The sequence below is a fragment of the Seriola lalandi genome, unplaced genomic scaffold, assembly GCF_002814215.2.
Source record: "Seriola lalandi dorsalis isolate HSWRI2012SDOR001 ecotype SW California unplaced genomic scaffold, Sedor1 jcf7180002054234, whole genome shotgun sequence".
Classification (NCBI taxonomy): domain Eukaryota; kingdom Metazoa; phylum Chordata; class Actinopteri; order Carangiformes; family Carangidae; genus Seriola; species Seriola lalandi.
In genome coordinates this window covers 148,192-166,738 of record NW_019524787.1, presented here as the reverse complement: position 1 = coordinate 166,738, position 18,547 = coordinate 148,192, and the positions used below count along the sequence as shown (strand labels likewise).

The following is an 18,547-nucleotide window of genomic DNA, read 5'->3' as shown; positions in this document are numbered from 1 at the left end:
CTCCACTAGTGGTTGATACTTGACCCATACCAAACAAAAGTTGTAGTCTTGCTGAAGAGATGTGATTTTATCATTATGACTGGTCCAGGGCAAGTTTTACATAACACATTATTGACATAGTTAACATCGGATGAAATATGAGGCATGTTCCAAATCTGCTCCATACCATTTCATTGTTATCACAACATTTATGGTTTTTAAAAAGATCTAATTTTCATACAAATATGATAATAATCAACATATACTTCATAATACTTTATTCAGTAAGAACAAAAATTAGTATTTTGGGGAGTCATCTAGTTTAAAAGACAAAATTCTGTTGTATTTTGTGTGAGAAGCCTCTTTGTGCCTCTGCGCCATCAACAGACGGGGCCAGACAAATTATGTTTTTGGGTTATCAGTGCGTCCATCCGTCCCATTCTCATGAACGCGATAGTACAGAAACTCCTTGAGGGTTAAATTTGGTACAAACAATTACTTGGACCCCAGGATGAACTGATTAGATTTTGGGGGTCAAAGGTCACTGTGATGTCACAAAACTTGTTTTTGGCCATAACTCAGAGAATTGTACGCTAATTATGACACAGTTTAACTCAAATTTCTAGGGGATAAAATCTGATCATAACATTTCATATCCAAATGGTCAACTTCACTGTGACATCATGTTCTGCAAAAACACTTCTGGTCATTATTCAATGCTGTTACTCAGGAAGGAGAGATTGTGACCCTAATACAACTTGGCTGGTTGGTGGAGGCATATAACCACGAGGTGGTAATTCTATAGTTTAAAGTCCTGTGTCTATCATTACAAACATCATTTTAAAAATCACTTATGTTTACTTTTTTGTTTTCCTTTCTGTTCCTCCCTCATTCCTCATCACCCTCTTTATTTGTCCATCAGAGAAGGATGTCGGATTGAGAACGTTCAAAAGAATATTAGATGCAGGAAATATGCCTTCAACATGTTGCAGCTGATGGCCTTTCCCAAGTGCTACCGACCACCAGAGGGGACTTACGGCAAAGCTGACTCTTGAGTCATGAGCTGCAGGACCAGTCCTTCTGTGTTATCTGAGAATCCAAAAATATAACTGATAGTGAAAATGTAAATTGTTTTTTAGTTTGTAACCAAAACAACTTGCTGAGTTTTGGATTTAGTTTTGTTTGCTCTGGTATTTAAGGAGGATGACCATCTGTCGTTCATTCAGTTTATCATACACATGTTACTTGCAGAATTAATGCACTTTTTTGCCTTGTATATTTTCCATGACCTAAGCAGTGATAAACACTGCAACTGCTTGGACAAAGAACACACTTGTACTGTTGTAAGATGACCTGTGTGTGTCTGCACAGTATGTGAATGATGTTTTTATGTTAATCACCTCAAGCATGGTCAAGAATGAATTCCCGTTATCCAGTGTATTTTGTGGTATAAATACTGCTCTCCGTAATGAATCGGAAACAAGCATTTCATGGCCTCATCCCATGTTTGGATCTACTGAGCTTGACATTATGAAAGTGCACAATTCAAAACTGTAAGTGTGACCTTATCTACAGGAGCTTATGCATTTCTGCAGTTCCTCAGCAATGGATATATATACATGTTTATGGTATCAAATATGCAGGTCCAAACTTTCCACGTATGGAAGATGTATTTTTAGTAAGTTGGACCCAACTGTCCTCAGGGACACAAGAAACATATTCATTTTTTCAAAGCAGATGTTTAATTCTGTTGCATTTGGATAACTCATCACATTCTCTTACTGGTTGTACTTGAGATTTTTCACAATATTTTTATATATCAAGGTACTGCCCAGTGAAACAACATGAAGTACAGCTAGAAATTAGATTAGGATGAGGATAATAAACCATTTCTGTATGATATGAAACAAATTCCATTATTTATTTTTGTATTTCAAAATGATTTTATATTCTAAGGGTTGATACCTTGGACTGTAATGCATGTTTAATATGTATTTGTTTTGTTACACAAATTTACCGTTGCCTATTTAACATTAAATAAAAGAATGTTTGATGTGGATATTTGTGATTGTATCATGATGTACAGTATGTGTAGTAGTTTGCATAATGTTGGTCAGTTTCACAGGTGTGTGGTGTTTAATTGAACAGGTAAGTACACTACTACAGTATATGAGTCATAATTTAATCCTTATTCAATTTTAAAAACACTGAATTGAAATTTGTCAAATTGGTCTTGTAAGAAAAATTAGACAAAGACTACCAAAGAACTCTTTTGTCTGAATAAAAATAAAACATAAACCTTTACATTTTGTATAGAGTAGCTCAGTTGGATGAGCATCCGCCCCATGTGTAGAGGCTACAGTCCTCGCTGCAGATGGCCCTGGTTCAAGTCCCACATCAGACAAGCCCTTAGCTGCATGTCAATCCCCCTCTCTCTGCCTCCCCATTTCCTGTCTCTCTCTACTGCACTATCAAATAAAGGCACAAAAAGCCTGAAAAATAAATGAAAAAAAAAAGTTGGTCCAACTTTCAAAGCAAACGGTTCTTTCTCGTATGTCTTTGTATTTCTGTTTCTATTGTATTATAAACCCATTAGTGAAACTGGACTTCCTGGATCATATTTCATGTCTCACCGGTCTCTGAAGCAACACGTCCTCATCAAAATAAAGATTAAAGAAACAAAATGAGACTAGGTAAAATATTATTTACTGGAGTGAGCAGATAGTGGAAATAGTTGTGATAAAGCATTTCATTTGGACATATACTGTATATCAGGTATTACATTTAGTAGTGTTTAGCAGGGAGCTTAATAATATTATACATTCTTTATATACAGTACATGCTGCTACTGTATTGCTACTTTCTAATACATTTCTCAAGACTGTACAACTGAAAGGCAAATTGTGACAGACAGTGACTTCATCTATACAGTTAAAACAAACGATAGCATTTGATGTAGAACCGTCATCCTGTACATTTAAACTTTTTTTACAACTCAAATTTTACATTACATTTCATATGGACTCAAGGACGGCATGGTTTGTTACAGGCGGACAGTCACAATGAGATATTTACAAAATAAAAACAGTCACAATTCTTTACAAATATATACAAATACACATTTGTAGCTAAAAGTATTTACATCACATTACATTTTCTCCTGTGAAGTCATTTTTTCCAAAAGGTTATTTAGTCTGTCCAGGAATATTGTAATATTTTGAAGTGAGTATGCTTCACATGGCAGACAGCCCACCTAAAATAAAGAGACACAATTGAACATAATTAGTTTTAAAAAGTGAAAGTGAAAATAAAAGCTAATATGACACTAACGTCTTGTGTAACATAGTGTGTTATACTGATGATTAGTGTATTGGTATTGACTTGTGAGGATGCTTATAACCATAAAAAAGGATGATGACCCATAACAAGCTTTTTTGCAAAAAAAAAATGCATAGATCCACTGAAGATGTTGGTAATATTAGCATCATTGGTGGTTAAGTAGTTACAAAAGACACTTAAAAGGATTTTGTAAACAGGACTTACAGAGTTGGGATTTAGTTTTTCATTGAAATTAAGGATGCATTGTACTTTATTATCCTTAACCTCCTCTTCTTCAGTGAGGACCATCATCAACTCTTGCACGTAACATTTTAGTGACGCTCTTTCACAGCTTTCCTAGAAGAGAAAGAAGTGCCTCAGTGTGGACATATACACTGACAGATTAATTTAATTAACAAGTATAAATAAGAATTCCCAGGACTTATTAGCTGTGTCATGTCATAGGAAACACCATGCTGGTACTGATAACAGCTCCAAGATAGTAGATTGATCCTGCTCACAAATCAAAAAATAATGTGAATTCTGTCTGAAGTTTTTTAACAGTAGTGCTCTTCTCCCAGCTCGACAACGTGCTCTTTAATAGTTAAATGAGAACCCATCTGCAGGCTTATGTCCATGTTGTGTGCCAGTTTGATCTTGGTGATGCCCTTGAAGCCGCAATAATTAATACCTCTGTATCACCAGTGACTCAAATGTTTACTGAGAAATCTGTACTTTTCAAGAAGCATTTTTTTGGTTTTCCATTCTGCAACCTTGCTATTTTGGTTCACTATAACTGCTCTCATGGTGTTATTACATAGCTGCAGTTGTTTACAGAGAAAAAATGCTCAAACGTACCACACAGCTGGCAGATGCTTGAGCAGCTTGGTAAACACCAATGCAATGTTGACCTTTATCTGCTGGATTTTTAAGTCAGCCACTGTGTGTCAGTGTGAGGTTTAAAGTTTCCAAATTATGTTTAAACTCAATGGACTTAGGTGTGCAGATATGTTCAACTTAAGGTTCCCTTGTTCCAGCCCTTTTCAACCATATCACACAGTCTTCACTGCTCAGTCGCTTGCATGTCAACAGACAAATGAACAAACCCCATTTGCTGATGAAGATCTGTTACAGTGGAAAGAACCTATTAAACTCTAGCAAGTGAAGCTTGAGGTGAGATAGTTTTTAGTTTCCAAAGTCATGAATGAACTTTTATGGTTATATGTCCTCTGATGTTTTTTTTCTTAACTGTAGTCAAAACTGAAATTTCAAAATGAACTTTTACAACTTACTTCAATGTCATTAATTGACGGAGCGTACAGCATAGCATCAGATTTCTGAAAAAGGATAGGAAAAAGTAAAAAATAATAAATTAAATAGTAAATAGTCAACAAAGTATCAGTGAACACAAAATTATGATGCTTCCTACAGTATAAATTAATGATTTTATCATAAGTGATAAAAAAAAACAAAAACAAAAAGAAAACATTAGCAAAATCTTATTTTATTTATTATTTTATTTGATACCTTCTCTCACCTCAATGGTGTGTTTTATCTTGTTCAGGCAAAAGTGTAACTTTGCTGTGTCATCTTTCGAAGCAGCACACATCGAAACACTCAAGCAGCTTTAAGAGAATGAAGAGACAGTGATTACAATATTATTATATTAATTATTAATCATAAGAATGTGGACACATTTGTGATTCATTGAATATAACAGTACTCAGCTTTAACTAGGTAAAGTGAAGAATGTATGTTAATGTCAGTGTTTACAAATGACTGGTTTTTATTGACCCCTGTGTTTTTACTCTACATGTTGTAACCCGCAGCTGGATAACGTACAATACTGTGCTCAACAGTCCATTGTTGTTATGTAAAAATGCAACAGATCTGTGAATGCAACGAAGCGTGAAGCTGGGAACATTCCCGGTATTAACAAGCCATTCATGATGTAACATAAATTCTTAAGAGTTTTTGGATGAAAGTTAATGTCTCTCTTAACTGTTCTTATGAACTGTATGACATACTCCATTGTCCATTCCCCATTAGTAGAAACTAAATGTTTTGTTGTCCCAAAACTTTCTCTAATGAAAAATGTAGAATATCACACTTAACAGTGTGTTGTTTTACAGCTACATTGTGGATTTCAGACACTTTTCCTCCGTCATGATAACCAACATTTAGCTTTAGAAGAAACAAGTCACACACTGTATGCCTACCTCAGAACTAAGAAACAAAGCCACACCTGAGTTTTGTGGCTCTCTCGGCACAGGTTACAGGTCGACTGGAACTGGACACCTCTCTAGAAGTAATGAAAGGAAATGTTAGTATGTCATCCTTCAGACTATATTGTCAAACCTGTAGACAGAAAAATTGCTGGTTAACTGTGTTCATTTTACATTAATGCATCACACATGAGACATACATACATAATATATGACTTTTTTATTCATTCATTCATTCATTTTCTACCGCTTATCCTCTAGTAGGGTCGCGGGGGGGCTGGAGCCTATCCCAGCATCTTTTCGGGCGAGAGACGGGGTACACCCTGGACAGGTCGCCAGTCCATCGCAGGGCAAACACATAGAGACAGACAACCATTCACACTCACAGCCACACCTATGGTCAATTTAGAGTATCCAATTAGCCTAGTCCCCATTTTGCATGTCTTTGGACTGTGGGAGGAAGCCGGAGTACCCGGAGAGAACCCACACTGGCACGGGGAGAACATGCAAACTCCACACAGAAAGATCCCACGGCCGAGCCGGGACTCGAAACCGGAACCTTCTTGCTGTGAGGCGACAGCGCTATGACTTTTTTTATTTCAAACATTATTTAAATCTTAAACAAACACCCTTGAGACCCTTTATTTGTTTAAAATTTACTATCCACACTACCCAATAAGTTTGTTTCGGTTTGTTTTGTTCAGTGACTTCACTTTGCCGTTAAATTGCCCCACTTGTATGATTAATTTGAAATTTGTAATGCTACTTACTTCAGCACTACCTCTCAAATCCCTACATCTTAAATTCAGGTAAAGTTGTGTTCTTTGTTGTAGTTGCTGTTGTCTGGTCCAAAATAGTTTAAAAATCGAAACCCCGTCTAACTTCATGCCAGCTTTTGTCTGAGCTCTCCACGAATTACTTCTTTGTGTTTCTGGTTAGACGCCATTGCTCTTCAGGCATTTCTTCTATTGTGTCTAATGTAAACACAACAGCATGACACTAACACTAGGTCTGAGTTAACAACGGTTGAAGGTGGCTTACCCTGAATTATGCACAGGGTTCCCACTGGTCCTTGAAATGCTTGTGAATTTGAGGGGAAAAAATCAAGACCATAAAAGTTTTTTTTAAAATAGACATAAATTGACATGGGTCATTGAAAGTGCTTGAATTTATATATTTTATATTTTGTGCAAAAATAGAAATTGAAGTTCATTTACTAAATAAATACGCTGCATATCACTGTCTGCATGTGTCTCCTGCCATCTCTGAGCTCTACAACTCATTAAAAAGTCTCTGTCTCTATTGTTTATACATACACATACACAACATCCGCCCGTATTGTAATCACGATTGCTGTCCCGCCCGCTCCCACTGGCGTTTTTTCCTGTCCCGTCCCAATCACGTGATGATCAATTAATGGCTACAAGTTTGAGGTGTGTACTATACAGATCAGTGTGTCTTTTTGTCAGTGTGTTTCCGTTGAGGTGATGTATCTGTTTGAAATTCATAACCTTTAAACTATTGGTAAACTATTGCATTTGTATTTTGTTATATTTTGCCACTGAATGTGCTAAGAGAGTCTCACTTTAGAAAACCTGATTGAAATTCTACTTTTGCCTCACTGTACACAGATGGTAGATGTGCCATGCCTCTGGAAGAAAGAACAATGTGTATTCATCATTCTCTGTTGCTTTAATGCATTGTTAGAAACAAAATCCATTTGAAAAATAAATAACACAAATACCAAAATAGTTGGAATTGATCTCCCAGGTATTTTCTAAATAAATTAACTGTTTGGCTTATAAAATGTCAGCAAATGGCAACGAAGGTCATTCACAAGTTCCCAGAGCCAATGGTTCAAATGTTTTGTTGACCAAAAAAAGTTGTGAAAGAAACAGAAGATTAAATGGTTGGTTTATCATTTAAATAGCAAAATGTGGAGGTGAAGTTATATTGACTATTCATTAGGTCTTGGGTTTCTCTTGTGACTTGCAATACAACACACATTTACTGCTAAATGTGTTGAAAAGGCTGTTCAATAAGAAGTTATCTGAAAGATCAATGGGTTGCCTGTGGATTGAGTTTTTAAGTAATTTAGGTGTCTTGTAAAATCCTCTGTTGCTGTTTTTGTAACATGTCTTTTTCAGGACTGGATTGTTGGATATGGAAAAGCCAATGGGCAGGAAAGACTAAACGTAGTACGTCAACCAGTCTTTACAGCCATATGGACGGAGAGGAAGATACCGGATAAACGGACAAAACTATTTGGAACTGACTAAATATTCACCCAATGTAACATCATTGAACAGTGCATAGAGTGGCAGAGACAACTGTATATCAACTTCATGGGTTTTGAGAAGGCTTTTGACAGCATCCACAGAGACAGGCTATGGCATATACTTTGTGCATATGGGATCCCAAAACAGATTGTCCTTCTCATCAAGAGTTTCTATGACAACTTCACGTGCCATGTGAGTCGATAGAGTTTTGCGGTCAAGACAGAAGCAAGGTTGTCTGCACTACTTTTCAACCTAACCACAGACTGGCTGATGAAAAGAACCACTGAAGACCAACCAAGAGGCATTAGGTGGATGCTTTTCTCACCCGGTGCAGGCAATACAACATGGCCACCATCATCATAAGAAGGCAAGATGGATCAGGCATGTCATCCAAAGAGAGCAGGACATCACCCGAACTGACCTTCACTGGACAATGGATGGAAAACAAAAAAGAGGCAGACCCAAGAACACCTGGCATCAAACAGTAGAGGGAGAGCTGAAGACCCTACACCACACCTGGGGCCCACTACAAAATGCAAAATTGGGGCGATTTTAAATGCCTTTACAGCTTTTGTCCGTAGGCATATTTTCAACCATAGCATTTCCAGACCTTTTCCACATTCCTGTTGAGAGGGGGTTGTAGCCAAATCAGTGATCTGTCCACTGACCGTGGTCGCTAAAACAGTGGTCTGGACCGATTGTTCAGTAGTCCGTGGCGTGGTCCTAATCTCCCCCTCTCCCTTCTCTGGCCATGTGCTACACTTTTGATTGATTGATAGATAGATAGATAGATAGATAGATAGATAGATAGATAGATAGATAGATAGATAGATAGATAGATAGATAGAAAAGATGGTTGCAACCATGTGAGACCTGGGAATAGCCTATATACCCATGGTGGGACAAGTCAGTTTCAGAACTTAGTGCGGCAGTTCTCAGCATCAGATCCTGACTGTGTAATGCTCATCATGTTTTCCTTGGCGCCCAGGTTATAATAAATACTTCCGTTTGAGACATCTGAACTCCTGGTAATCTAATTTTTCTCCAGCTCACCAGATTCTCAATCACAGCCTCCAAACTAAAGGAGGAGCTTATTCACCCATATCGCCTCCTCTGCACAAGTGAAAGTGAAACTTCACCATTGACAGCGCTGATGTTTTGTTTGGTTTTAACCAAATTATCGTAATGGTTAACGTTTCATCATCAGAAGTTGAAAGATCTCCCCTGGACCCACGTGGATCGCCGATATGACACACCTCCGATTATTATGCCCTATTAATTCCTGCGTGTGTGAAATTTACACCATTGTACTTTATGTCAAAACGCCACTTGCACTAGGCTACTACATGTCCAAACCGGAGGCAGGTAAAGAACAGGTAGGCCACCCCCTACACACACACACACACACACACACGAAAAACGCGCGCAGGCGGCTTACCACTCGCTGCACTCCGGGGTATTTGAGCTGGACGAAGATCACCGGGAGCGCCGTCATGAAGTCTGTCATCAGCGCAGCGGCAGCGGTTGCTCTCCTATCGAGCGGAGCAACAGGCCAAGATCACATTTTTGCATTTCACTTGTTATTATAAAGCTGATCTGTCTCATTGGCCTGGGTCCAGTATTACTAATAGCCTACATGAGTCGGGTCCAGATGTCGCCCGCGAGATCGACTATCACACACGCCCTTCGCTCGTCTCGTTTAGCTGAAGTTCACTCCTCTTTTGATTCGTCACTTTGTTACATACCAGTATGCGTCAGGGCAGCAGCACAGACGCTTCTTTCTTATTAGAGACATAAAGCCCTCAAGGTATAAGACCCAAAGCCATCCAGTCATTTAAAAATGCTCAGTCAAAAGGAATTGTATTGTTTAATGGCATAGTTAACACAAGCACGTCTCAACAAATGCAGCTGATTACAAGGATCACGGTAACAATGCGAAGTTTATTCTGCAACCTTTGTGTTGTACTGAAGCAGAGTAAAACCACAGTAAGCTGCAGAGAAATAACAAAAGTTGTTACACATCATGAGCATTACTTTTAATTTCACACTGTAAGCTGGGGCCAAATTACCAACCACACAGTGCTGCCAACAGCCCCAGAAGGCCCCATATCATCATGGGGAAGTTGGTATGTGGTGATTTCAACAACTGTACATTTGTTTGGGAATACACACCACTGAAGCACAATATGAACTCTGATAAGGTCCTCAAAAACTATTTAATGGTGAAGTTGGCAGTGTTGGGCAGTAATACAATTCTTAGTAACACATTACAATAATGTGATAACATTTTTACAGTAACAAGTGTAAGGGATAACAATTTGAAATTCAGTGCTACTTATCACAGTGACACTCCATTACTTTTACTGTAACATTTTGTTGGATTGTTTTTCCGTCTTATCGAGCAATAGATGGTGGGTTGATACCAGTTTGGCCTCTGCGTTAAGCTAGCACATGCTGGACAGAAATAATTAGATCTTATGATTAAAACATTAACGACATGTTTGCAGGATTTAATGGCATCTAGAGGTGAGGTTGCTGATTTCAACCAACTGAATACCCCTCCCTTTTCAAGCTTGTAGGAGAACCTATGGTGGCATAAAACACAAAAGGTGCTCTTTAGAGCCAGTGTTTGGTTTGTCCGCTCTGGGCTACTGCAGAAAAGTGGGCAGCGCAACATAGCAGGTGCCATGGAATAAGACCCACTCCCTATGTAGATAGGAAGGGTTCGTTCTAAGCGAACAAAAACACAATGATTCTAAGTTTCAGGTGACTGTTCACTAATGAAAACATAATTTTGAATATGATATTCCATTCCTGCCAATAGATCCCATAAATCCTGCACACTGGTCCATTGAAAGAACATTTTTAAGCAGAAACTTAAACTGGCGAAAAATGATACAGAAAAAAGCAGCTGCTCCAACTTCAGGGTGCATGTTCTCAGGAAAAACTGTGTTTACCAAATGACCACAAAAAGGAGTCAAAAGGTTTTTATAGCTAATTTGGGCCTCATGGCCTCCAACTGCATTAAAGCAGCAGTGGCTGTAACAACTGAAGGAAAAAATAAGTTGCCTCTAGAGCTGGGTATCGAAAACTCAATACTTTTTGGTACCAACTGTATGTGTCCATAGCATTTAGTCCTCAGTATTGAATCAGTGAGTCAGTTTCTAATTTTAAATCAAATCATTCAAATTTTTTGGGCCTGTCATTTTATTCTTCTACTTTCTGCACAGCGGTTTGTGTGGGGTTTGTTGAAAAAGATTTATATTCCTCATAGTAAGGTATTGGAATACAGTAAGTACAGAAATGTAGGTATTGTACCAACAATGTTATCAATACACAGCCCTCGATATACCAGCTAAATTCTTGAATTCGCAAGGAATTCTAATTTTACGTGGATGTCCCTCCACTGAGGATCATTTGGATCTATGGGACTGTGCGCTGCACCAACAGGCTCTCCAGTCTTTGTCTTAGTTCAGGCAGTAGTCCCGTCCAATTTGAGACCAGCCAGGGAATCAGCAGCCTTTTCCTCTTCACCCTCTTCCTCCTCCTCGTCATCATCATCTTCCTCTTCCTCCTCATCTTCATCCTCCTCCTCATACTCATCTTCCTCGTAGTCGTCATCCTCTCCGTAGTCATCCTGTTGGTCTCTGCCTCCAGATGCTAAGTTCTTCCAGTAGGAGTCATACCCCGATGCTCCGTCATAGTAATCGTCGTCATCATCAGCGCCAGCCTGGCGGCCAAATTTCAGCGTGCGAGCTGCAGAAGATACAACGACGTGAAAGTAGCTCTGGATTAATTTACTGGGATAGTGATAGAAAAGTCATGTAATATACATTTTAGAAAATCATGTTCAATAAAGAACCCATTTCTCCTGGTGGGTCTTTCCTTATCCAGGTAGCTGGAAATAACATTTGTCATTGCTGATACTGATAGTCTAACTTTTTAAATTTTGTTTCACATTATACAAATTGAGCATATTTTTTCATCAAGATGGTTTGAATAGTCTTTGAGGATTCTGTTCTGGTTCTTTTTAAAGATCATTTTATTTATTCATTTTATTTTATTTCATATATTTTTTAGTAAGGCAAATTTTTTGTAATACGTGGTTTTTAATTATTGATTTTGTTATAGTGTGACTTAAACAAAATAAAATTAAATGAAATAAAAATGAAATGAGTACAACAAGACGAAATTACTGATTTAGAAGATGTGATTTTACAATGAACATGTGAAGCTCCTGAGTAACAGCTCACTATAGAAAGTATTTAAACTTAATCATACAAACTATTTAGCTTTTTTTCTTGTTTTGGCACTTATTTTAACTCTCGTATTGTGTGTACTATATCAGATAATAAAAATGTAAATATTGTAAAGCCCTTTGTGAGTAACTACAGCTATCACATTCATTATAGGATTTTCAACAAAGCTCTTTGAGATAGCACAGGGCTTTTGTCTGAGATTTTTAGTTAGTTTTATTTCAAACCCTGTCTCACTCTTAAATACAGATAACAGCCAAATGCCAGCGGATATCTGTGTTGCCAACAGATCTGTGATTTGGCACGTTTCACTGTGTATTGTTTACCGTCAAATTAATATTTCCAAGGTCTAGAATGACTCAATCAATTACATCACTTTGATTACACTGCAATTCTGAAATGTTGTCGCTGAAGACCAAATAAAACATAGTTTAAGTGTCGTTTGGTGAGATGAACGTCTTTTTGTTCATAACCAGTGAAAAATGTATCAATATCACAATAAACAGCAAGAAGTGAAATGAGGAAAATAAGTAAGTAAGACATTGTTTAAATGTTCAAGAATAGAAATTATGTGAAAAAGAGTCATTTCTCAAGAATGTCCCTGTCTTCACTCTCTGTTTCGTTTTTAAAATCATGATGAGGGAAGTTGGAACTTCCTCCAAATGGCAGCTTTACTGGAACAAAAAAAATTCAGTCTGATCAATATTTGTGTGATACTCACTGGACATGCTGAGGTCTTTGGTCTCCTGAGTCTCGTGGCCACACTTGGGACATGGTGGAGCTTTGCCCTTTTCTTGTTTAAAGACCTTACTCTTGGCGTGGTCATCACAGTAACAGGCCTGAGAGGACAGAGGTGAACTGAAGTTAAAAACAGGGATGAAGGGGTCTGATTCATTTCTGAAGCCAGTGTGTTATCTTCATATGGCCTTAATTCTGGTTTGAAATAATGTGAATGAGTTCCCATAACTGTTTTGGCTTGTTTAGATGTTGTTTCCACATTAGGTCATCCACCCATACTTAAACAAATAATAATTGTTCCTTTTCTATCACATCTTTAACAGATCTCCTTGCCTGCCCCCAGTTTTCACAAAATATTTGCAGAACAAAAGTTATTCCATGTGCTTTCCCTGACATCTTCCATGCTGAGCAGCAGCACAGGGACCCTTACTCTTCGTCACATGCAAGTTTATTTTCACTTTTACTTTGCACTTACTATTTTATCCTGCAGCACCCATTTTATCCCATTGTATCCTTCTTCCTTTACTTGATGCACTATACATTTTAATGTAAAGAATATTGAATCGATGTGTAATTAAATGTGCTATCTCAGAAAAATAGCCTTTCCTTTTCCTTATTAATGTTATCTTAGGCTGTCTTGTCATTTCAACCACCTTTGTAGATAAAGCTGCAGTGTGATAATTTTAACCCTTAAACCCATGATACTTAAATGCCAGACATAACCAGCTTATTTTAACAGTTAAGAGATCAGATAGCAAATGTCAAACTAAACACTCCTCTAACCCAGTGAAGGAGGAAAAATTCCTCTGGCAGCAACATCAGCCTCATCTGAAGTCTGCAGCACTAGTCTCAATGACACGGTTCCTGTGCGTCAGGATTATTTCCCGTTACAGGGCAAACTGAAAGCAAATGAAAATGAAGAGGAAACTGTACTTGACTCTGCCTATTCAGTTGTGAATGTGTGTTGTTGTTGGATTTAGAAACAATTGAGATGAGCTGATGAAAAAGGGTGTTACATAAAAATGCTTAGTGCAGCTTGAAGAGCAATTGAACATGTGAGTAAAAACTTTTTCCACAGTCAGTCTTCCTCCCTTGTGTTTTCCAAACTAAGGTTAGACTCTCAGTAGACAGTTTATTAGGAACCCCTAGATAAAACTAATGCAGTCTAATACAGCAGTCCTGAAATAAATCCTCCCTTCATGAATGTTAATGTTCAATTTGTGTTGAAACTGTTTTATAGAGGCGCTGATTCATTTTAATGGTCTTTTTGGAGGCTGCAGTTTGTGTTGCTGTTGAACTGTATTGTATTATATCGACAGATGTTTCTATTATTTTTTCCATCCCATTTATATAAATGAGGGTAGGCCAAATAAACACATTAGGTTTAGCTAGGTGTGCTTAACAAACTGCCACCTGAGTGGATGTTCCCCTCACCTTACAGCGCAGGCACGAGTGCTGTCCCAGTCTATTACAGGAAACACCTGTAGTGGAATCAGAAAAAGGTTTTCTCACCCTCAAGATATTATCCTCTAGAATATGTACACTTTACTTCCCCATTAACCACAAATGAATGAATATGTGAAAGGGAAAGTCAATGACTCACACTTGAATGTTTCTGCCTGAAGGATTTGGCAGCTTGCCTGGTGTTCAAACTGATCATCCTCACACAAGAAGTTTTGACAGAAGGAACAACGGAAAATTCTTCCTCCTATTCACAAAGTTAAAAGAGCCAGAGGGGATTTTTAATGTGACACTGATGCGAGCGTGTGAATTTCTATCAGGTCAGAAGTCTTACCGTGATCCCAGACACCACGCTCACACTCGATGCAGTCTGCATCAGTCAGGGGACATGCACAGGCGTGAGTGCTCAAACATTTCCTACCGTGGCACACCCAAGCTTCGCAGAAGTCACATACTGCCCCCTTATGATAAAGAAGAGAATTGAAAAAGGACAGAAATTTGAGAGTTTGAAACATTTTTTCCAAGGCCTCTGTGGAATCAATCGACCTTGTTAAAGTTAAATTAACTTAAGTTAAATTACAAAGCTTTGCACAAAGTTTTTAATTCATGCTAAATTATGAAGCAAAATGCAGAAGTAAGAATGTACTGATCACAGAGCATTGACCTGTCATTCATCACTTACTGTACATCCTGAACTTGTTTCATATCATTATTCTGCTGCACCATCTTTGGCACTATCTGATACTACTTAGTCAATGTGTTACTTCCACATCACTCACGGTCATTACTATTGCCGTAATTATTAGGTCCCGATTGCACTTACACAACACCGCAATACTATACAAACTGCATGACTGTGACATTGGCAAAGGGTGATTCCTCTCTACTGATTCACAACTTGAACAACGTTATGATGGGCATTAGTGACGAATACAATTAGCATGTTACTTGCACAATCTCATTCATGTGGTGTTTGCTCACTATATCGTATTTGCATTTCCACTGGACACTACATCTAGCAAGTCTGTATGATACTGTCAGATAAGTAGTCAAGGTCACTTTTATTGTCTCCTATAAGGAATTTTGTCTTGGGTTAAAGAACTTGCTGCATGAAACACAGACATGACACAATAAAAATGTACTTAATGAATAAAAGCACACTTGCAAAAACATTATCAACAAACCTAGTCTTAAATTGTTGCAATAACAACATGTCCCCATTAGGACGGAGAAGTGCGGATGGGTCACCGCACAAAGAGGCGTTCTTGCCATGTGAATATATCAGTTCAGAAATGTTGCAAACTTACCACCATGGCCATCCCAGTGCTGTGGATCCCAGGATGTTTGATGACACAGTCAGATGACTTCATGCACTTGGTTTTTCCTAACAACATAAACGTTTGAAATGTCATAGTTTAACAAGGAGTCCAAACCTATTTTAATGCCATTGTGGTGAATTCTGATTTTATTATAGCATCTTTCATATTATTGTGATGGTAAAAGTGTGTACATATGTGTTATGTAGTACATAACTGGTATGGACTAGTGTTTGCCAAAGATGCCACCACTGAGAGGCACTGAAATAGAATATCTTCAACATCTACACATAGTGCACATCAATTTTACACTTAAGGATCATCTTACTCATTGTGGTTGATACTACTCAGCCTGTGAATACATTGTACGATGTGTTCTTTTTCTCAGTTTGGACTTGAAGCTTCAAATTTATAACGGAGAGACATTACAAACTGGAGGCATGGCTACTGAAAGACATGGCCATGTACTGTACCCGAAAGGGAGGGTCTAACAGACTAGGTCAGGGTGCATTATGGGTGATAGGATCCAGAATTCTTCAAATTTGATCTGTTCCTACGGACTAAAAATCAAGATACCCTGACCTCTGCTGTAACAAATTTGACCATTCTTGTTTAAAGGAGATGTCTGGTGTTATTTGAAGGAGGAAATTAGCTACAGAGACCAAAACTGTTTTTTGTACCAGGCTGTAAACATATTTATTTCTGCTGTAAAGGTGGGCATTTTAATATGGGAGTCTATGGGGACTGACTTGCTTTTGAAGCCAGCCTCAAGTGACCATTTGAGAAACTGCTGTTTTTGGCACACAAATGTTGGCTTAATTTTTCAGCCCAGGAGGCTGCTGCTCAGAAAAGACCAAAACTAACAATGAACCAATCAAAAACTATTAGCAGTGCATCAACGAGCCACACTGTTGCACTGACCGACATGTTCCCTCATTATGATGAACACAGGCACTGGAACCGTGCCACTGTAAACACTTACCAGAGCATCAGCTACTGAATTTGCTAAAAAAAAAAAATAGTGCCCAGCTGTCAAAAAAATAAAAAATGACTGAGCCTTTTTTTTTTTAAATGAATGAATATATCTGTTTGTTTGTATGAGTTTACATCTTCAGGAGGAATTATTGGACATGGGGTTGAGTGCAACAGATATCAGAAAGGGATTCACAATAACAGTAAGAGAAAACATCTATTAACACAGCAGTTACTCACCACACTGGGCGCAGACAGGCAGCTTCTGCACTGAGTTGCAGAAGTAGCAGAAAGCTCTGTTCTTCTGTTTTCTACCACGTGGCATTACAAAGAAAACATGTTTGTTAACCGGATGACCAGTGACAGTCTACTTGTTCTTGTATTTGAAAAGATGTTACATAGTAATTACAGTTACTGACCTCTGGCATTTGTCACAGTCCTACAAAACAGATCACAGTGAAGTTCAAAGATTAAGAAACAAGCTACAGTAGTACTTAGGATATAATACTTTAGCCTTGTGCATTGTGTGTTATCTACTTACCATGTTAGAGTTGCAGGGGTGTTTGGCCACATCAACATGTTCCCGGTTGGCTCGGCTCTGTTTCTCTCGCTCTTTACGACTCTCAGCCTTTTTCCGTGCACCGGTTTTCTTCTTCGGCATCTCTGGTTCCGCGGGCAGATGTTTACTGAGCTGACTGCAGTTTTCACTTCAGCTTACCTGCGGACACAGAACTCAACCTGATGGTGGACAGGCAACAAGCTAATCTGTGAACAATTCAGCTAACCGAGGACGACTTCAAGTTACTTTGCGTTTCTGTCATTTAGAAGTAAACACTGAGACCAGTCAGTGCAGTAGATCGCTAACATAAGTGCTGTTTAATGAGACTTTCACGACAAAGTGAGGAACATTCAATGACATGATGGTTAGCTGTTTAGTTACTAAACACGCAGAGTCACTTGGTGAGTAAACTAAACTGGCTTCAGAACGGTTTCTATATAATATTCACGCTTTCTAGCAGTTATATTAATGCTCCTTAATGTTACACCCAAGTGTCATAACAGATTTACGAGTCTCATATGGAGGATATATTACCGAAAGGATCAGCACTGCGCCAGCGAGTGGGTCCGATCTGAAAATCTGACCGACTGAAACACACTGCCGAGCAAATCGTTCCTATATTTCAGATTTAAGTCCCGTGCTCTGAAGCAGCTCTCAGCCAAACTTTTGCACTTATGCGTCTTCACTGTGTCATAACTACGAGTTACTCTTACGTTAATGGCTGATAAGCAATTCACTTTGTTTATGAATAAGTAACGATACCTTAATAAATATACCTTAAAGTTCTAAATGTTAATAAGTCATTAATAGAGGATAAAGAGAAAGAACCTGTACAGTCAGAGACATTCATCCAAAATGGGCTCACAACCTGTCAAATCAAACACTCTTCTTTCTGTAAATAACAGGTCATTGCTTATGAAATATTCTTTTTTCTTTTTTTTTACTTTAAGTCATTGTGGAAACTCACTAACCTTAAGTAGTCTATGCACTGTGAAGAGATGCCCGAGATCTACTGAGAATAGTTTCTATTTTAATCTATAAATATTTTTTCTGAACTTGACAGTGTAATAAATTTCACCATTTACTTGCAGGTTAAATTCTGCAACTATTTATGGGGGAGTTGGTGGATCCATTGTCTCTACTGAACAACTACATGTCTTACCCTAGTTGTGAGTATCATTAGTGACACTGGGCAAATTAACTTACCACTGTGCAAAATAACATTAAATTACATACAAAAATGACCACAAATGGTGTTTCCTGTTCCTGTTCCTGTTATTGTTGACCCCGCCCCTAATGTGTTGCGCTTGTGTCTCATTGTCTTCCCCAACTAGTGTATTTAGTCTGCGTGCTCCCTGTGTCCTGCGCCAGTTTATTTTTGTTCTTAGTATCAAATGTTCCAGCAGTCTCTCCGTGGTCTACCAAGTGTGTTTTTGACCGGTTT

The 18,547-nt window shown here is 38.2% G+C and overlaps 3 protein-coding genes across 4 annotated transcripts in view; 1 reads left to right on the top strand and 2 right to left on the bottom strand.

Moving 5' to 3' along the window:
* inpp4b (inositol polyphosphate-4-phosphatase type II B) overlaps positions 1–2,036 on the top strand; it is a 134,100-nt gene extending 132,064 nt beyond the window's left edge. Inside the window, exon 22 of the mRNA XM_023404209.2 lies at positions 902–2,036. Within this exon, the coding sequence (XP_023259977.1) occupies positions 902–1,034 (133 nt within the window). The 3' untranslated portion in view covers positions 1,035–2,036. The remainder of the gene's footprint in view (positions 1–901) is intronic.
* A 627-nt stretch (positions 2,037–2,663) lies between these two features.
* Positions 2,664–9,503, bottom strand: il15 (interleukin 15). Its single transcript, XM_023404200.2, has 6 exons — positions 9,240–9,503; positions 5,517–5,599; positions 4,835–4,922; positions 4,590–4,634; positions 3,523–3,654; positions 2,664–3,232 (listed from the first exon to the last, which is right to left on the bottom strand). Exons 1-6 carry the CDS (start codon positions 9,306–9,308, stop codon positions 3,128–3,130), a joined length of 522 nt encoding a protein of 173 aa, XP_023259968.1. The 5' UTR covers positions 9,309–9,503; the 3' UTR covers positions 2,664–3,127.
* Positions 9,504–9,649: 146 nt separating this feature from the next.
* Positions 9,650–17,729, bottom strand: noazfp (nucleolar atypical zinc finger). Of its 2 annotated transcripts, none has more exons than XM_023404227.2 (10): positions 17,638–17,729; positions 17,086–17,262; positions 16,964–16,983; positions 16,785–16,855; positions 15,564–15,640; positions 14,591–14,717; positions 14,399–14,503; positions 14,230–14,276; positions 12,779–12,896; positions 9,650–11,557 (listed from the first exon to the last, which is right to left on the bottom strand). In XM_023404227.2, the coding sequence occupies exons 2-10, from the start codon at positions 17,203–17,205 to the stop codon at positions 11,274–11,276; spliced, it is 969 nt and encodes a 322-aa protein (XP_023259995.1). In that variant the 5' UTR covers positions 17,206–17,262; positions 17,638–17,729; the 3' UTR covers positions 9,650–11,273. The 2 variants fall into 2 exon arrangements, with proteins under 2 accessions (XP_023259995.1, XP_023259996.1); XM_023404228.2 differs by having other exon boundaries at positions 17,086–17,282; positions 17,638–17,668.
* Between the last annotated feature and the right edge of the window lie 818 nt (positions 17,730–18,547).

What these genes read in the sequence shown, in the direction of transcription:
- il15 (XM_023404200.2), bottom strand. Translation starts at nt 9,308, where the DNA reads ATGACAGACTTCATGACGGCGCTCCCGGTGATCTTCGTCCAGCTCAAA. An exon ending in CTTTGTTTCTTAGTTCTGAG is followed by an intron (nt 4,923 to 5,516) that starts GTAGGCATACAG and finishes ATTCTCTTAAAG; the next exon opens with CTGCTTGAGTGTTTCGATGT. An exon ending in CGTCAATTAATGACATTGAA is followed by an intron (nt 3,655 to 4,589) that starts GTAAGTTGTAAA and finishes TTTCTCTTCTAG; the next exon opens with GAAAGCTGTGAAAGAGCGTC.
- noazfp (XM_023404227.2), bottom strand. Translation starts at nt 17,205, where the DNA reads ATGCCGAAGAAGAAAACCGGTGCACGGAAAAAGGCTGAGAGTCGTAAA. An exon ending in ACCCCTGCAACTCTAACATG is followed by an intron (nt 16,984 to 17,085) that starts GTAAGTAGATAA and finishes TCTGTTTTGTAG; the next exon opens with GACTGTGACAAATGCCAGAG. An exon ending in GACTGTGACAAATGCCAGAG is followed by an intron (nt 16,856 to 16,963) that starts GTCAGTAACTGT and finishes GCCACGTGGTAG; the next exon opens with AAAACAGAAGAACAGAGCTT.